Source organism: Bos indicus x Bos taurus, chromosome 17 (assembly GCF_003369695.1).
Source record: "Bos indicus x Bos taurus breed Angus x Brahman F1 hybrid chromosome 17, Bos_hybrid_MaternalHap_v2.0, whole genome shotgun sequence".
Taxonomy (NCBI): domain Eukaryota; kingdom Metazoa; phylum Chordata; class Mammalia; order Artiodactyla; family Bovidae; genus Bos; species Bos indicus x Bos taurus.
In genome coordinates, this window is record NC_040092.1 from 72,440,322 (window position 1) to 72,460,100 (window position 19,779).

At 40.9% G+C, this 19,779-nt stretch overlaps 1 protein-coding gene and 1 long non-coding RNA gene across 3 annotated transcripts in view; one reads left to right on the top strand and one right to left on the bottom strand.

The window, feature by feature from the left end:
• The window catches only part of TMEM192 (transmembrane protein 192), a 30,599-nt gene extending 15,725 nt beyond the window's left edge, over nt 1–14,874 (top strand). The window contains exons 4-6 of one of the 2 annotated variants that reach the window (XM_027513529.1): nt 4,535–4,669; nt 11,975–12,077; nt 12,394–14,874. In XM_027513529.1, coding sequence (XP_027369330.1) covers nt 4,535–4,669; nt 11,975–12,077; nt 12,394–12,532 — 377 coding nt within the window. In that variant the 3' untranslated portion in view covers nt 12,533–14,874. The remainder of the gene's footprint in view (nt 1–4,534; nt 4,670–11,974; nt 12,078–12,393) is intronic. The other variant, XM_027513530.1, reaches the window with a different exon arrangement.
• Nucleotides 13,019–17,897, bottom strand: LOC113875098. The gene is made up of 3 exons (XR_003506156.1): nt 17,241–17,897; nt 16,625–16,721; nt 13,019–13,322 (listed from the first exon to the last, which is right to left on the bottom strand). It is a non-coding gene; the product is annotated as an uncharacterized LOC113875098 (long non-coding RNA).
• Nucleotides 17,898–19,779: the final 1,882 nt, after the last annotated feature.

A 19,779-nucleotide genomic window follows, 5' to 3' on the forward strand; every position in this document is an offset into this window, starting at 1 on the left:
CAGCAGATGTTGTCAATTTGATCTCTGGTTCCACTGCCTTTTCTAAATCCAGCTTGTACATCTGGAAGTTTTGGTTCACATACTGTTGAAGCCTAGCTTGGAGAATTTTGAACATGACCTTGCTAGCATGTGAAATGAATGCAATTATGCAGTAGTTTGAGCATTCTTTGGCATTGCCCTTCTTCGGGATTAGAATGAAAACTGACTTTTTCAGTCCTGTGGCCACCGCTGAGTTTTCCAAAATTTGCTGGCATATTGAGTGCAGCACTTTAACAGCATCATCTTTTAGGATTTGAAATAGCTCAGCTGGAATTCCATCACCTTCAGTAGCTTTGTTTGTAGTGATGTTTTCTAAGCCCCACTTTACTTCACACTCCAGGATGTTTGTTTCCTGATGAGTGATCACACCAGCATGGTTGTCTGGGTTATTAAGATCTTTTTTGTTTAGTTCTTTTGTGTATTCTTCCCACCTCTTCTTAATATCTTCTGCTTCCTTTAGGTCCATACTGTTTCTGTCCTTTATTGTACCCATCTTTGCATGAAATGTTCCCTTGATATTTCTAATTTTCTTTAAGAGATCTCTAGTCTTTCCCATTCTATTATTTTCCTCTATTTCTTTCCTTTGTTCACTTAGGAAGGCTCTCGAATCTCATCCTGGTATAGAGAGGGATATAACCTTATAAATGGAGATTTCCCTTATAAATGTAAATATCTCTCGTAAAAGGTAACTCCTAGTTGGTTTTCAGAACTTCATCTTTGTCTACCATTTCTTAAAACTAATCAGCTTAAAACAACCTTTATGACAAAAAGGCATATTTTACTGTGGCACTGTCTGTCCACTTCATTGTGAGCAAGGTATGCCTGGGTGAAATGTGACTCCCCTCATTCCTCTTGCTACTAGCAGGCTTATTTATCTCAAGGAGATATAAAGCTGATGCTAGTTTATACTTGTAGGATAAGAGAGAGTTGTTTTATTTTACATGAAGCTTCTTCGTGCTTTTCTTACCCACTGCAGTATCCTTTCCTGGGAAAGCCCATGGACAGAGGCTCCATAGCATCACAAAGAGTCAGACATGACTTCATGACTAAACAACAGCATAGTGCTTTTCTTGCAGTAAGAGAGAGACTGTTTTATAATAAGATGTATTATTTAAAACAGAAATGTGGGAAACAGTTTATGAATGCAAGATCAGAAAGTCCATCGAGGACTTTGAACATATGCCTACCTGCTTTTCTTTATTGCTGCAGACATTTTAAAAGCTTAATGGAATTAATTTGAACTCTCATGTATTTTTGCCTAATTGTCAAGGTTTCTACCTTTTTTTAAAAAAAGCCCTCTGTTTCAGTTTGAGTCCAGAATAAATGTTTAAACATTTTGAAGCCAAATTAGAAATTAATCTTTTCACAGAAAAACAGCTCTATAGAATTTAATGTTTTTTTTTTTTTTTTTCTTATTCTGTAGTGCCTTTTCTTGAAAGTCAGACTGCGAGTTCATCTGCTCAGTAAGGGTCTCAGTAGGGGTGGAGGGTCCAGGGATTGCAGAGAAAGAAACATTGTAGTGGGATAACTAGTTCTGACACATCTCCAAGGGGGTGGCCTTTACTGCCCCCAGAGGAAGAGCTGTTTCTGCCTTCTACTGCTAATGTGTGGGCTTCCCTGATAGCTCAGTTGGTAGAGAATCCACCTGCAATGCAGGATACCCTGGTTCAATTCCTGGGTTGGGAAGATCCCCTGGAGAAGAGATAGCCTACCCATTCTAGTATTCTTTGGCTTCCCTTGTGGCTCAGCTGGTAAAGATTCTGCCTGCAATGCAGGAGACCTGGGTTCGATCCCTGGGGGAGAAGGTCCCCTTGAGAAGGGAAAGGCTACCCACTCCAGTATTCTGCCCTGGAAATTCCATGGACTGTATAGTCTCTGGGGTCGCAAATAATTGGACAGGGACAGGGCTGAGTGACCTTCATTTTCACTTCATGGCTAATGTGCAGTGCTTGTTTTTGGCTAGAAGATGTCACTTATACTCTGCGTCTCTGACAAAGCAAAAGTGGAATCCTGTCTGTATACTGACCTGTATACTGACTGTATGTTCAGTTTCTCCAAGTGCTGGTCTGGAAATAGTATTGAAATCACCAAGAGATTGTCTAATCTTTTTTTTTTTTTAATTTATTTATTTATTTTAATTGGAGGCTAATTACTTTATAATATTGTGGTGGTTTTGGCCATACATTGACATGAATCAGCCATGGGTGCACATATGTCCCCCATCGTGAACCCCCCTGCCTCCTCCCTCCCCATCCCATCTCTCTTGGTCATCCCAGTGCATCAGCCCTGAGCAGCTGTCTCATGCATTAAACTTGGACTGGTGATTTATTTCATATATGATAATATTCATGTTTCGATACTATTTTCTCAAATCATCTCACCCTCGCCTTCTCCCACAGAGTCCAAAAGTCTGTTCTTTACATCTGTGTCTCTTTTGCTGTCTCACATATTGGGTCATCGTTACCATCTTTCTAAATTCAATATATATGCATTAATATACTGTATTGGCATTTTTCTTTCTGACTTACTTCACTCTGTATAATAGGCTCCAGTTTCATCCACCTCATTAGAACTGATTGAAATGCCTTCTTTTTAAAAGCTGAGTAATATTCCATTGTGTATATGTACCACAACTTTCTTATCCATTCATCTGCCGATGGACATCTAGGTTGCTTCCATGTTCTAGTTATCTTTTGCCTTTCTTCTGACTTTGAAATTATTGCTACATGTGTGACCCTTAATCACAACCTATTTCTAAACAATCACAGAAGGCTTCACTTTTAAGTTGCTTATATAAGGACCCAGAAAATCTGAGAGATTGGGGTAGATGTTTACTTTGTTTCTATTTTCTTTAAATATATATATTTTTCTAATTTGAATAAAAAGAACATAAATCTATGAGGATATAGAACTTCCAGTTAATATGAAGGGTGTAACCATTCTTTTTTTTTGCCTATGATAGTATTTCTGGGTATTGTTTAGCTTCATCTTGACACTTGTTTTTCTCTGCAGAGAGAAAAATAAATTGATTTTACTTTATTTTGTGGAGATGGGAGAAAGGGCTTTGGTTTCCTTCCAGTAAGCTGAAAGTATTTATCTGATTTATCTCTTCTCCTTCCTTAATCTTGAACTCTTTCAAATATTACTAGCTACATAGCAAGTTGCACATTTAGTTGTTTTTTTCATTGATTTGAAAACTTAACCCTTCACTGAAACATGGGTTTGGTGCTCTTGTGTCTACAGTGTTTGTTATCAGGAGAATGTCTTACTTCAGCAGTCTCTGCTGCTGCCTGCAAGTTCACCCCATGTCCTGCCACCTTGCTGACACAGGCCTTCTCAGGATATCAAAAATCCTTTGGAAACTGTGTTCACTTTCCCTGCAAAGGTTTTCCCCTAGTTTTTTCCTCTTCCTAAAGCTGTAAAGTTAAATTTTCCTTGTATATAAAGCTAATTTATAAATTGAGCTCTTGGTCAACACGCTAGGACACTGACATTTGTGAGTGTAAGGAAAGACCTTAGGGATTTGTGCTAGACTGTTGCTTTGTGTAGAGGGACTTCTGATAGGTTATTTAAAATCATGGCTCAAAATCATCCCATTGTACCAAGAAATAGAAGGTAGGTCAAATAAGCATCTCCCCAGCCATGATCAGATTTAGATAAGTGTGTTAGTTTTAGGAAATTCTAAGATAAAACACTAGGAATGATTTCTGCCCCTAAACTTTTATTTGATGCATGTGCATGCTCAGTCACATCCAACTCTTTGTGACCCCATGGACTGAAGCCTTCCAGGCTCCTCTGTCCACAGAATCCTCCAGACAAGAATACTGGAGTGGGTTGCCAGTTCCTTTACCAGGGGATCTTCCCAACTTGAAGATCAAACCTACAACTCCTCCAGCTCCTGAATTGGCAGGCAGATTCTTTACCACTGAGCCACCTGGGAAGCCCAAACTTTTCTTTGACAGTCTTCAAAATAAAAGTATAGGATGAAGTTAAAATGATCTTCAAAAATAATTAATGGATATCTGAGCAGGGGGAAACAGCTCATATTTATTGAATACTTACAGGCTAGGCATCATTCTAAGTGTTTTTCACACACAAACTCATTTACTCCTCACAGCAGCTCTGTGAGGAAGGTACCGTCATCCCATATGTCACAGTAAGTAGAGGTGGTGGATCATCTGTCCAAGGTCAGCAGCGTGTCCTGGGTTTTTCTGGACCCTCACCCTGCCCTTGACTGTGGTGCATGACCAGAACAGGCCACTGGGTCTTTGTAGAAACTTACTCCTTGAGTTTTAAGAAAGTCCAGATTCTTCTCTATTTGTGTTATGGGCATCATTTACTTTTGGCAGTGTTGTTATTTGTGTTTGATTTCCATCCTCTAACTTCCTTCTTGCTGAATAACTGGGGTTGCATGCCCTTGTGGTGCCCCTGCTGTGGTGGTGGCCGGGGCGCTTGGACCCCGGCTGTGCCCCGACCTGTGCACATCTCCCCACAGGCAGCACGGCACTCCTCCTCCTGCTCTGCCTGCAGCACTCCTTCCCTGAGCCCAGCACGTGGTACCTGGACCTCATTTTGGCCACCCTGGCCCTGGAGCTGATCTGTTCCCTGACATGCCTGCTTGTGTACACAGGTGAGCATGACAAGGAGCCTGTTAATACTGAGAAAGGTCTTTAACTGCAGGTCGCATCCCCACCTGAAGCTCAGCCCGTTTACCTTTCTGGCAGGAAAGCTTTTCTACGTGGCTGAGACCCTATTGAGTACCCATGTCTCTCATTGCTGACCACATCCAAACTCCTCTGATTTCAAACCACTAGGTACATACCAGTGAGTCATATTTCTAAATTTGTGTCATCAACAAATTCTTATTAAATAGAATGAAGGCTTTTCATTAAAAAAAAAATGATAAAAAAAAATCCATAAATTCTGCATCCTCAAAGGCAACTGAGGTGTAAGTCTGGCTTTAAATTAGAAAATAACAAAATGTAGGACTTGTCTGGTGGTCATGTTGGTCAAGACTCTGTAACTCCCACTGCAGAGGCATGGGTTCTATCCCTCATCCAGAAATTAAGATCCCACGTGCTGGTGGGGTGAAAATCGTAATAAAAAATGAAAGTAAATAAGTTAGTACATGAAAACTGCATTTAAACCAAACTTGTTTTTGATAAACCATTTAAAAACCTACTTCTTTCTAAATTTAGAATTGTCTGAGGATTGCTCTGTATAGCTGTCTCTCAAAAGTCTGAGTGGTAAAATTAAATAAGCTTCAAGTATGTTAACATGGAAAATAGGTGGAAGGATTCTTGAAGAGAAAAAAAATCCAAAGCTGGAAGAAATCAAGATTTCATGCCTGTTGCAATATTGACATGCACCAAAATCTGTAATACAGCTAATTTGGTAGTGTTGATCAACAGTTGTTTTGTGACAATAAAATACCCCTATCTGTCCCATTTGAAAGAGATAATTTCTTCAGTTATGAAGGAAAAGTCACATCGACCAAAACTTGTGTTCCATTTTACTATTTTGTGCCTCTGATTGAGACTTCTAGGGCAAATATTGCTTTTGTTATGATACATTGAAGTGTATCACAAAATATTTAAGGTTAATCTCCTAATACATGCATTTTTCCTCCCTATATTAAAAAGATTTAAAAGATACCTAGTTTTGGTAATGTGGGTAGTAACTCTTAATGACGTGATTCTTTGATACACTAATTCTAACCTAAAGTGGACTGACTTGTCTGTAGTAAAGTAGTTAATCTCTAGAAATACAGATGGACTTTTTCATTGAGCACTGGACTGCCTCTGTAGAAAAAAATTAGGAACGTGAAACTTACAAGCTTTGTGATTTGATTAGCTCACCATTTGTTTAAAAACAATCCAAGCTTCAAAAAATGCTACTCCGTTACCAGTCTTCTAGCAGCCCTGATGTTCTGGCTTCAGCTCAGGAGGAAAGGAGTATAAGGGCAGCAGGCCCATGTCCCATGTCCTGCAGTTTAGTGAGAGCTCTCCTGGGCTTATTGTAGCAGAAAGAAAGAGTGGAAGATTTCTTGTTCTATGTAGATTGCACTCATGGTGTCGCCTGGCCTGCGATCTGTAAAATGCTGACTGCATGCAGCTTATTTTAAAAACCACAAACAGCAGAAACTATCACAACATTGTAAATCAACTGTACTTCAATTTAAAAAGTGGAACATCTTCAGAAAAAAAAAACCCTGCAAAGATGAGTCTGATTGTTGGACATTTTTATATTGTCGAGCTAAGTGTTTTATTTCTGCCTCTTAACTTTTATTTTAATACCCTGTTAAGTGTTATTTCTGTTCCCAAATTCAAGAAACTTAAACTTGTTCCAAGTTTCTTCATTTATCTAGGAGTTATTATGTGGAAGACAACATTATAAGGAAATGCCATATGAACATAACTCCGATTCAGAAGCAAACCTCCTGGGACAGTCAGGTCTCATCCTTCATCTCCAGAGTGGCACTGGACATGGTGGTTTGCTCCCTCCTCGAGATGTATTCTTTACTTCCCCTGGGACCCTGGCTTCCTGGGATCCTGCCTGCCCCCTTGGTGGCCTCATCTTTATTGCTGAACACTCCCAGCCTTCATGGTGGAGCCCAATGCTCAGTCCCTATCTGCTCTTGGATGAGGGTGCTGTGCTTATGGCATTGGAAGCCAAGGGGCTATTCATATCTTTTTTTTTCATTGAGGTGTAGGTGATTCACAATGTGGTGTTAGTTTCAGGTGTACAGCAAAGTGATTCAGATACATATATTCTTTTTAAGATTCTCTTCCATTATAAGTTATTATAAGATATTGCATATAGTTCCTTATGCCATATAGTAAGTCTTCATTGTTTATCTATTTTATGTATGTAGTGTATATCTGTTAATTCCAAACTCCTAATTTATCCCTCCCTCTGCACCTCATTTCCCCTTCGGAAATCCTAGTTTGTTTTCTGTGTCTGTGAGTCTATTTCTGTTTTGTAAATAAGTTCATTTGCATCATATTTTAGTTTCCATATATAAGTGATATCATATATTTGTCTTTCTCTGACTTATTTCACTCAGTATGATAATCAGTAGATCCATCCATGTTGCCGCAAATGGCATTATTTCATTCTGTTTAATGACTGACTAGTATTCCACTGGAGAAGGAAATGGCAACCCACTCCAGTATTCTTGCCTGGAGAATCCCAGGGATGGAGGAGCCTGGTGGGCTGCCATCTATGGGGTCGCACAGAGTTGGACACGACTGATGCGACTTAGCAGCAGCAGCAGCAGTATTCCATTGTATATATGTATCACATCTTTCTCCATTCCTCCATCAGTGAACATGTAGGTTGCTTCCATATCTCGTCTATTGTAAACAGTGCTGCAATGAACATTGAGGTGGATGTACCCTTTCAAACCATGTTTTTCTTCCAGATATATGCTCAGGAATGGGATTGTTGGATCATATGGTAACTGTTTTTAGTTTTTTAATAAACTTCCATACTGTTTCCCATTGGAGAAGGCAATGGCACCCCACTCCAGTACTCTTGTCTGGAAAATCCCATGGACGGAGGAGCCTGGTGGGCTGCAGTTCATGGGGTCGCTAGAAGTCAGACACGACTGAGCGACTTCACTTTCACTTTTCACTTTCATGCGTTGGAGAAGGAAATGGCAACCCACTACGGTGTTTGTGCCTGGAGAATCCCAGGGACGGGGGAGCCAGGTGGGCTGCTGTCTCTGGGGTCGCACAGGGTCAGACAAGACTGAAGCGATTTAGCAGCAGCAGCAGCAGCATACTGTTTCCCATAGTGGCTGCACCAATTTACATTCCCACCAACAGTGTGGGAGGGTTCCCTTTTCTCCACACCCTCTCCAGCATTTATTATTTGTAGACTTTTTGATGATGGCTGTTCTGATTGGTGTGAGGCAATACTTCATTATAGTTTTGATTTTCATTTCTCTAATTAGTGATGCTAAGTATCTTTTCATGTCTTGATCATTTTTATGTCTTCTTGGAGACATGTCTATCTAGGAGTTTTGCCCATTTTTGTTTGGGGTTTTATATATATATATATATATATATATATTGAACTGTATGAACTATTTTTATATTTTGGAAATTAATCCCTGTTGGTGTCATGGTTTGGTTTGGAAATATTTTCTCCCATTCTTTAGGTTTTCTTTTTGTTTTATTTATCATTTCCTTTGCTGTGCAAAAGCTTTTAAGTTTAATTATGTTCCATTTGTTTATTTTTGCTTTACTGTAAGAGATAGATCCAAAAAAAATCTCTGCGATTTATGTCAGGGTATATTACCTATGTTTTCCTCTAGGAGTTTTATAGTCTCCAGCCTTACATTTAGATCTTTAATCCATTTAAGTTTATTTTTGCATATGGTGTTAGAGAGTGTTCTAATTTTATTTTTTACATGTAGCTGTCCAGTTTTCCCAGCCCCTCTTATTGAAGTTCAAACTTTCTTTTCTCCATTGTATTTGCTTGCCTCCTTTGTCATAGATTAATTGACCATAAGTGTGTAGGTTTATTTCTGGGCTCTCTATCCTGCTGCATTGATCTATGTGTCTGTTTTTGTGTGAGAGGCTTCTCATTTCTTAATTCTCTTGACCGTCTCCTGAAAGTCAAGGGCTTCTTGTTACATTCCCTCACTTCATTCTTTTGGCATCTCACTTCCTTCTGGTCCTTTCTGGTGAACCCTCTGCATATCTCCTAACCTTCCCACATTTCTCTTTAACTTCATTGCTTAAACTTCTTTTGCCTTGTTCTCAGCTGAGAGTCACATGAAAATCATCTGTGGGTCCTGGTGGTTCCATGACAGATTGAACATATGACTCAGTACATGCACTTCTGGGTATCTGCCTACTTCTACACTTTGTGTTCCAAGTGGCATTATTTATAGTATGGATTGGGAAGATCCTTTGGAGAAGGGAATGACAACCTACTCCAGTATTCTTGCCTGGAGTATTTGATGGACAGAAGAACCTGGCAGGCTACAGCCCCTGGGGTCGCAAAGAGTCAGATACCACTGAGCAACTAACACACACACACACACACACACACAGAATAGAAACAACCCAAAAGCATAAAGTGATGACTAGACCAACAAAAGATAGTCTGTCTATACAGAGGATAGTGTTCAGGCTCAAAAAAAAGGAGTACATGGAATGAAGCACTGACACGTACAGTGTGAATGAACCTTGAAAGCATTATGCCCACAGGAAAAAACAGCCATAAATGTTATATGATTCTATAATACTTGAAATGACCAGAACAGGCACATCTATAGAGAAAGAGAATGTGTAAGTGTTGTCTAGTCCTAGAGGCTGGGCTACATGAAGAATGACTGCTCAAGGAACCCAAGCTTCTTTTTGGGGTGGTAAGATGTTCTAAAATTGATTGTGGAGATAGTTGCACAACTCTTTGAATGTATTGAACCATTGAATTGTACACATTAAAGGAATTACATGTGAACTGCATCGTATGTAAATTATATCTCAAGGGTTATTACAGGAAAGGAAAGAATCCTGTGGAGTTTTTAAAAATTGTGCCAGCAAAGACAGAAATATAGATCAATGGAATAAAATAGAAAGCCCAGAGATAAATCCACACACATATGGACACCTTATCTTTGACAAAGGAGGCAAGAATATACAATGGATTAAAGACAATCTCTTTAACAAGTGGTGCTGGGAAATCTGGTCAACCACTTGTAAAAGAATGAAACTAGACCACTTTCTAACACCATACACAAAAATAAACTCAAAATGGATTAAAGATCTAAACGTAAGACCAGAAACTATAAAACTCCTAGAGGAGAACGTAGGCAAAACACTCTCTGACATACATCACAACAGGATCCTGTATGACCCACCTCCCAGAATATTGGAAATAAAATCAAAAATAAACAAATGGGACCTAATTAACCTTAAAAGCTTCTGCACATCAAAGAAAACTATTAGCAAGGTGAAAAGACAGCCTTCAGAATGGGAGAAAATAATAGCAAATGAAGCAACTGACAAACAACTAATCTCAAAAATACACAAGCAACTCCTACAGCTCAACTCCAGAAAAATAAACGACCCAATCAAAAAATGGGCCAAAGAACTAAATAGACATTTCTCCAAAGAAGACATACAGATGGCTAACAAACACATGAAAAGATGCTCAACATCACTCATTATCAGAGAAATGCCAATCAAAACCACTATGAGGTACCATTTCACACCAGTCAGAATGGCTGTGATCCAAAAGTCTACAAATAATAAATGCTGGAGAGGGTGTGGAGATAAGGGAACCCTCTCACACTGTTGGTGGGAATGCAAACTAGTACAGCCACTATGGAGAACAGTGTGGAGATTCCTTAAAAAACTGGAAATAGAACTGCCTTATGATCCAGCAATCCCACTGCTGGGCATACACACTGAGGAAACCAGAAGGGAAAGAGACACGTGTACCCCAATGTTCATCGCAGCACTGTTTATAATAGCCAAGACATGGAAGCAACCTAGATGTCCATCAGCAGATGAACGGATAAGAAAGCTGTGGTACATATACACAATGGAGTATTACTCAGCCATTAAAAAGAATACATTTGAATCAGTTCTAATGAGGTGGATGAAACTGGAGCCTATTATACAGAGTGAAGTAAGCCAGAAGGGAAAACATAAATACAGTATACTAATGCATATATATGGAATTTAGAAAGATGGTAACAATAACCCGGTGTACGAGACAGCAAAAGAGACACTGATGTATAGAACAGTCTTATGGACTCTGTGGGAGAGGGAGAGGGTGGGAAGATTTGGGAGAATGACATTGAAACATGTAAAATATCATGTAAGAAACGAGTTGCCAGTCCAGGTTCGATGCACGATACTGGATGCTTGGGCCTAGTGCACTGGGACGACCCAGAGGGATGGTATGGGGAGGGAGGAGGGAGGAGGGTTCAGGATGGGGAACACATGTATACCTGTGGCGGATTCATTTTGATATTTGGCAAAACTAATACAATTATGTAAAGTTTAAAAATAAAATAAAATTAAAAAATAAATACATAAAAATTGTGCCAGGGCCTAACTCACTTCCTCTCCCACATGCTGAATACTCCACCCATTTTGAGCTGCAGAAATAATTCTCAAGGGCAGTCACTGCCTATCACAGAGACCTGCCTCAGCCTCTGTCTCCTTGTACCATCTCTGGTGGGAGTACTCATTCCAGCCATGTCCCAGGGTTGTTACACAATTGGAGTAGGTGCCTGGACAGTGGCTGTTATTCAGACATGCAGGTGTGTAGGCAGATCTGAGGTTGGAGCAGCAGCCTTGTCTTTGCACCTGACCTCTGCCAGTGGCATTAGTCTTCTGGGGCTTCCAGAACTGGATGACTAAGACACACAAACTTAGTTATTCAGTTCTGGAGACTGGACATCTGAGATTAGTGGGGGCAAGGATGACTTTCCTGAGGCCTCTCCCTTGGGATGTAGGTGGCTGCCCTCCCACTGTGTTCTCATGTGGCCTTGGCTCTGTGTAAGTGCATCCCTGGTGTCTCTTCATGTATCAGATCAACAATGCCATTTGTTTTTACCTTGATTACTTCACCAAAGGTACTGTCTCCAAGGACAGTCATGTTGGGATTAGGACTTCAAGTTCATCACTGGCCTCCAAGTCATCAAACTTTGGCTCCTCTATATAGGTGTCTTCACTTCCTGGCAGTGACCACTGATGGCTGTTTCCTGATTCTACTCCTGCCTGTCTGCATCAGCATTTCCATTCCCTTTTAGTCAATTTTTCCTATTTTTGTTTATTCACTTTATGAAGTACTTTTTTTTTTTTACATTTTATTTGAAAAGAATAGGCAATTCCTAATGTAATTTGAATAAATGGAATTAGAAAATTTTTTGTGATTGGATAACCTGACAATGACTTTCTTATTTTAGTGAAAATTCAAAAATTTAATAAAGCCAAGCCACAGCCTGATGTACTTGAGGAAGAAAAAATCTATGCTTACTCCAACAATATTACCTCGGAGACTGGATTCAGGTATGTGCAGAGTGAAGGAGTAGAGAAAGGGAACTAAGTTTTTTCATCTAAAAATCTAGAGACCATTCTGATGCTTGGAGTTTAGGACTCTGCATGTGTTAGAATATGTTTACAACTGTGTTTGATTTGTTTCTTTCCTCTCAGCTGTGGTGAAACTACATCTAAAGAAAGAATCTCATTTGAGGATATTGCTTTGGCTTATGATGTCTAAGAAAAATAACAAATGTAATATGTTTTACTGAAAAGTAGTAGGGCTCCGTTAGCAAAGAGACTGTTGGTGAACATGTGTAACCATGGCCACCTTGGTTCTATGCAGGCCTCTCTCGAGCCTGGAGGAACTTGTGGAGAAGCAGGGAGACATCATAGTGTACTTGAAGCGGCACAACGCACTCCTCAGTCAGCGGCTGCTGGCCTTCTCGTCCTCTGACCTCGGCTCACAGCCAAGTGGGATTTGACAGCAATTCCAGAGGAACCAGAGTCACTTAAGACTGATCAACTCCCTGACAAGGTGTCACAGGAGATTGCAGCTTTGCCAAGTAACATTCTACAGTTTCTGTTGGAAACCTGAATCTGATTCTCACCTGTGTGACTGTTTAATAAGTAGGACTCATGGATCATTTGAAAGGCACTTTGAAGAGCCTTGATAACTCATGGAAAATATATCTTTTGCACATTTTGAAATTATTTAACCACTTGGTTTATCCTAGGTCAAAGTGTAGTTTAAACATCTCCTTGGCCAACACTTCTTCCATACTCTTTGAAACCTGGTGATAATTTGTCTTTTTGTAAAGAAAGTCTGACATGACAACCTACTTAAAATGGGGTTTTGATCAAATGAGTTTTTCCCACTTTTGTACAGGTGAGAGAAGTCATCATTTCTTATGGTTACTGGTTTTTTCCATGGAGCCTATGTATTTTATATGCTTCTGTGGTATTGGATATCCTTGGCCCTTATAGTTTTTATAAAGAATTTTCCACTAGGTTATTTACCTTCCAAACCTTACAGTTTTCCTTCCTCCAGAAGTAAGATTTGAAGTTTACTTGGACCGGTGTTAGGCCAAGCACTGCTGCGTGTGGCAGCAGCAGGGCCTGCGATTGGCAGCAGCTGAAATGGAGAAGACTTTAGGCTTTCTCTTTCTTTACTCTGACCCTTCTTCGAGAGATTGCTGTTTCAATATTGACCAATTGTCATTGAATCAATAAGTTCACTGATTTAAAAGGAGTCTTCTGTGGCTTTAAGTTTGTCTGAAAGAAAAAAAGAACTTTTTTTTAGTCTTGGATTATACTTAAAAATTATGATGGGAAAAAATGTATCAACTGTTTATATACAGATATTAAACATATCTAATTCTTCAGATAAAATGAAGCATTTTTATGTGTAAATGGCATTTTTTTTGCTCCATTTTTCCTACTTTGCCTTTTTCATTTGTCAGTTTGCTTTTGGCACCTTTCCATGCTGCCTCAGCAAACCTCTTGGTTGAATGGTTAACATGAGAGAGGAGATATTTGTCATTAGTATGCTGCTAAAAATCTTTTTTGTATTTAGCTGAATAATGAATATTTGATTTAAAAATCTTTGAGCTAATACATAACTGTTTGACAAGGAATGTCTTCGGTGGATCATACCATACTTATGAAACGGCAAATGTCTGTTTCCTTCAGATACAGTGCTTTCAGAGCACTCTCAGGATTTTCTGCTGAGGACAGGTGATTGATTGCTTGTCACCTGCAGTCAACCCCATTGAGTCCCCCAAAATGACAGCATTCACAAACTAAAGCCAAAATTGTATTTTTAAAGTTAAAATTGTATCCAGGTTTCCTGATTTTCTCTTCTTCCCTTTTTCTCTTTTTCCCTTCCTTTTAGTATGTCTCAAAGCCATTGCGTTCTGTGGAAATTTGTCTCTGTGCCCTGGAGAGCTTTTGCCTTTAGCTGTTTTCCTTAAGGAAAGCACTGATGGTAGGTGATTAATGCTCATTTATTTTTAAAATTCAATTTGTATCTGTCATCAGTTTCTAAGGTTATGAGATGAACTTTGGTTTACAGAGAAAAGTATAGTTTAAAAGTTAGAACTCAAGTTCTGATGGGATATCTGTATAATCACCAACATGCTTTTCTAAACAGAATGCTGAACATTTCAAACAATAAAAGAAATTTTAAAAAGAATGAACAAAACAGTTTAAATATTAATCATTCTATGCACCAGGGACACTGTGCTAGCACCATGGATACAAAAATTAGTGAGACAGTCCTAGTTTAAAACTTACACTCTAAGAAGAGGACTAGGATTTCCAGGTTCTGTGCTATGTGAGATGATGGCAGAAACCCCAAGATACCATAGGGGCTCCAAGTCAGAGGGTTCTCTGGCAGGGAGTGGGGAGGACAAAGCTTTAGGAATTCCAGGGAAATTCATGAGCAAACAAGAAGTACGACAGCTACTGATGACCATACGTGCTGTGTATAACTTGAGCCCAAAGTGTGAGGCAGGACTGGGAGGAGGAATAACCGAGATTCTGGCGATCCTGACCCTGTAGGCCAAGGGGCCTGCACTGGAATGGGTCCCACTGAAGAGTTCTAAGCAAGGAAGTGGCACTTGGTTTTAGTTTCAGGAGGATCAGACTGTCAGGGTGGAATGGGAAAATGGGTGGCAGAGTACATGGTGCTGAATGAACAAAGGCAGGTGGAGTAACATTTTATCATGCGTGTGTATGTTTATATCTGTGATGTATTTCTATATTGTTAATTTGAAAATTGTATTTCAGATGACAGTAGCATCATGACTTACTGCATTTCTTTGAATATTAATGAGGCTGACTTTTTTTTTTTCATTCTTTGTCCTTTTACAAATCTTTTGTGATGTACATGTATAAGTCTTTTGCTTATTATTCTCCTAGGATATTCTTTTTCATAACAAACACGATCTTCCTTTCTATATCAGGATAGTCTTCAGTTTATATTTGTTGGGAATATTTTCTACTTTGTTTGGGGTACTTTTGCCATGTACTCTTCAACTACAGGCTGGATTCTGTCCCTGCAGCCTTGGTGGGACTGACACAAATAGACCCCTAAAGTATATTGGGTGAAAGCTAGGAGTATCTTGAGGGAATTTTAATATACTCAGACTTGGGAATTCCCTGGAGGTCCAATGATTAGGGCTCTGTGCTTTCACTACTGAGGGCCCAGGTTTAATCCCTGATCAGGGAATGAAGATCCCACAAGCTGCACAGCAAGGCCAAATATATATGAATACACACACACAGAGGCTTCTGCTGGAGGCCTTTGTCTTCATCCAGAGATTCAAACAGAGGTCTTATATGAATTGAGTTAATTCTTTTTCCTTTATTCTCTAAGACAGGGTTCTCCATCCTTGGTGCTATGGACATTTTAAGTTGTATAATCTTTGTTTCAGGGACTGTTTTGTGCACATAGGATGTTTAGCAGTATGACTACTGGGATGCCTGTAGCAACCTCTAGTTGTGACAACCAAAAATGTCTCCATGTAACAGCAGGATGAGCACAGCCCTTAGCAGGCAGCCATTGCTGTGCCTTATTATTCCATACCCTGTTACAAGGCAACAGATCTCGCTCAGCTGTTGGTTGCTACCTCAGTAGGCCCTGCCCACAAGCAAGCATCAATGAGGGGCTGTTAGTTGCCCTGCCCAGCTACTGGTCAGCAGGGGCCCTGTCCACAAGGAACTGTCAATAAGGGACCTTAGGGAAGTGATTCAGCCAGGGTCAGTGGTGTGGTGGTCATAAGGTGGAGAGTGAGGTAAGAGGCAGATTCAGGCCTTTTCCTGGAGGCCCTCCAGCTTACTCAGCCTTGGGCCAATGGGTGAGCTGGCGGGCCCAGGGACCAGGCTGGACACTCTGTCCTGCAGGGCTCCAGAGCCCTCACTCAGCCCCTCCACGCCGAGGCCCAGGCCTTGAGGCAGCAGTGAACCCGTCTGTGACCTAATAGCAGTGTCTGTTTGTCTGGGTCACAGTCTGTGAGACCTGGTCTCACCTACTTGGGCAGCCTGAGGAGACTGAGGGCCAGTTGGGTTGGATGCCCGGCTCCCTCAGGGGTGACAGGTGGGCAGAGTGTGGGGAACCTGGCCCTGAGGAGCTGTAGCTGAGCTTTGCCTCCTCTTAGCCAGGACTGGGACCTGGAGGGTGAAAGTTGTACCTTGGGACTTTGCCCTTTCTTGTCAGGACAGAGTAACATTGTTCTGTTAATAATAAACGAATAACATTCATTTGGTAGAGATAAACAGGAAAATCGTTACCGAACCATGACCTGACCACAAAGATTCTGACACCAAGAAGTTTGCAACAACTCACCACAACATTCCCTCACCTTTTGTTTTTAAAGGGGCTTTCTAAAAGCTTTCAGTAATTTTGGGATTCTTAGGACATGAGCCACCAATTTCCCTGTATGAATGTGTGATAAACCTTTCTGTGTTCCAAACTCTAATGTTTTAGTATTGATGGGTCTTACTGTGTATTGGGCACACGGACTTGTGATTCTGTAATGTCTGTACACAGGCATTTCATTTCATTTCATACTTACATTCTGTGGGAGCTAATGCGCACCAGGATGTGTTGTAGGTGTTCGCAACAGGGGTCAGTCAGACAGAGATGGTTTCTGTTGTCATGGAACCTACATTCTGGGGTGGGGTTGGGAGGAGTAAGATAGAGGGAGGGTAAAAGTGAATGCATAGACAAACAAGCCAGTATCTGGTTTGAGGAATACAATTCTTTTTCTGTAAATCAGGCCTCATGGAGATTTTAATGTTAGTATGACTTATGGAAAGAATTTAGCTTCAGTATCCTATAAACATTCAGAAAACTGAATGGCAGAGAAAATGAACTTTATGTCTGCTTCATACTTTTTACAGAAGACACCAGTATTTAGTGGTCTTACAGCCTGATCTGAAATGCTCTTGTGAGCCTTGAATACAAAACTCCCATCTGGCAGCCTCTTGAATTCTTGAGGAAACAAACCTCAAATATACGACAACCACAAATCACAAAAATCTCAAGACATTTCCTAGGTTTCCTAAAGAAGACTATAGTAAACATGTCTCTAAATTGTCCCCTCCCATTCTTTCTGTTCTGACCCAGCTTTTTTACCCAGCTACTCTACTGGAACTTCTTATCAAGACAAAAGGTAGGGTATCTCTTACCTGGGACTGAGTATACCTCCTCGGCCTGCCTGCCGTGGTCCTCTCAGTTCCCCACTCTCTCCTCACTTGATTTTCTTTACTCTGGCTTCCAGGACACTGCAACCTCCTAATTTTCCTTTTCACTGGTCTCCTGTCCTATCTCCTTTGCAGGCTACTTTTCTTGATGTTAGTGTCTCCTGGTCCTCTTTCGTCTCCATCAGTTCTTGTTCTTGCTGACTTCATGGCTATAGCAAAGTGTACAAGCTGGCCACTTCCAGATGTGTCCTCCCTGACCTCCAGATGCATATACCCAGCTGTTCCTCTAGATCCTGACTGCAATGCCTGAAAGGCATTTTGCAAAACTAAGCCTTCCAACACAGCCTTCTTTATCTCCACCAGGGTAGCTCCTCTTCCTCTCACATGCACACAGAATCTATCAGCAAACCTTGCTTTTCCTTTAAAATAGAGCCAGAATCCATCACCTTCACATGGATTGTTGAAATAGTCTCTTTACATGGTGTTTCAGCTTCTAACCAATGCTGTTCCCCCACCCCAAACATCAACATTTAGTGTAAGAGCCAAAGAGGTCATGCTAAAGTACACATATACCATGCAACTCTGATGTTTCCCTGCTGCTTAGTTGCTTCATTCCTGTCTGACTTTTTGTGACCCTATCGACTGTAGCCTGCAAGGCTCCTCTGTCCAGGGGATTCTCCAGGCAAGAATACTAGAGTGGGTTGCCATGCCCTTCTCCAGGGGATCTTCCTGACCCACAGATCCAACCCAGGTATCCTGAATTGCAGGCCGATTCTTTACTGCTGAACCACCAGGGGAGTCCTAAATGTTCAATAAAAATCCAAGTCCCTGGCAGTGACATCCAGGGCTCTAGAAAATCAGCTCCCACCCACCTCAGCTTTTCCTTCACTTTCTCTGCTCTGGTCATGTTGTTTCTGGACTGTGAGACACATCCCCAACTAAGGACTTTGCGCCCCAGTTCCCTCTGTCTGGAAAGATCAACTCCTATGGAACTTTACCTCCTTCAAGTCTGTGTTCACATGTCTCTTGTTTATTGAGGCCTCCCGCTCACACTCAGCCCATCTCCCTTATGTTGTAGGGGTTCCGAATATATGTCTCCTCGAAATTGTCAGTTTGGCATATTGGTTATTTTAAACTAAAGTTATTGAGAAACAACCACTTACAAAAAAGTAAACTCTTGGGACTGACCAGGTGGTCAGTTGAGTAGTTTATACTCTGCCTTCCACTACAGGGGGCATGGGTTTGAACCCTGGTTGGGGAACTAAGATCCCACATGCCGCATGGCCCAGCAAAAAAAGAACCCCTGCAGAAAAGAACCCACAAGAGAACCCACCACTCATAAAAGAGTCACTTAAAAAAAAAAAAAAGAAATAAGCTCTTATTCTCCTTTGTCCCTGTGAAAGCAGGAGATAAAACTGCCATGTGAAAGGTACCATCCCCTCAGCAGTGAAAGAGTAGGATCCTGTATGGCCCTCCTGGATTCAAAAGACCCACTGTGTCCCCTGTTTCTTGTTTGTATAGAAAAAAAGGCTTTAGTCTCCTAGGCCTTCCCTGAGTTCCAAAGAGCAGGCACAAGAAGTTACTGTTAGTGGAGAGAGGGAATACAGACATGAAAAGCAGTCAAGAAACAATCATCATCATCAGTGTTAGTCACTCAGTTGTGTCCGACTCTGTGACCCATGCATTGTAGCCCAACAGCTTCCTCTGTCCATGGGATTTCCCAGGCAGTACTGGAGAGGGTTGCCATTTCCTTCTCCAGAGGATCTTCCTGACCCAGGGATCAAACCAGGGTGTCCTGCATTGCAGGCAGATTATTGGCTGTTTGAGCCACCAGGGAAGCCCCAAGAAATAATAGTGCATAGATAAAAAGAGTCCTGGTTCCTCCCCAAGTGACATACATAGCAATCTGATGCATATCTTCGAGTTTTTGTTTAGGAACTAAGACCGCACCCACATGTAGAATGATAACTACAAGCTAAGGATGAGTATGTAGCCCAAGGCTGGTTGGAACCAGAAGGCTGATAATTAAGAGTCTTGAAACCACCTGGTTACCTGACTACTAAACAATCAGAAGAAAGCCATGTACCCTGCAACCCTCATCCCAATTGTTACCTTTAAACACCCTTCCCTGAAAGCCATCTGGAGGTCTTTTGAGCATGAGCTGCCCATTCTTCTTACTTGGACCTGAAATAAATGCTATACTTTCTTCACTACAACCTGGTGTCATTAGATTGGCTTTGCAGCATGGTGGGCAAGCAAACCCAGGATTGATCTGGTAACACCAGGAGAGCAGAAGTCATATTTATCACCAGATGGAATTTAGACCCAAGAAGGCTCTAAATAAACAAACCTTGTTTAGGGGAAGAAAAAATAATTTTCCCTCTGCCCTATTAGGTTCTTTCCTGGGAACCCACTGTAATAAAAGATAGTAAACAGGAGACCAAAATAACCCAAACTTTATCAGCATGTATACCTTCTGTGTACATGGGAGATACTCAGGAATACTGAATAATATCCCAAAACA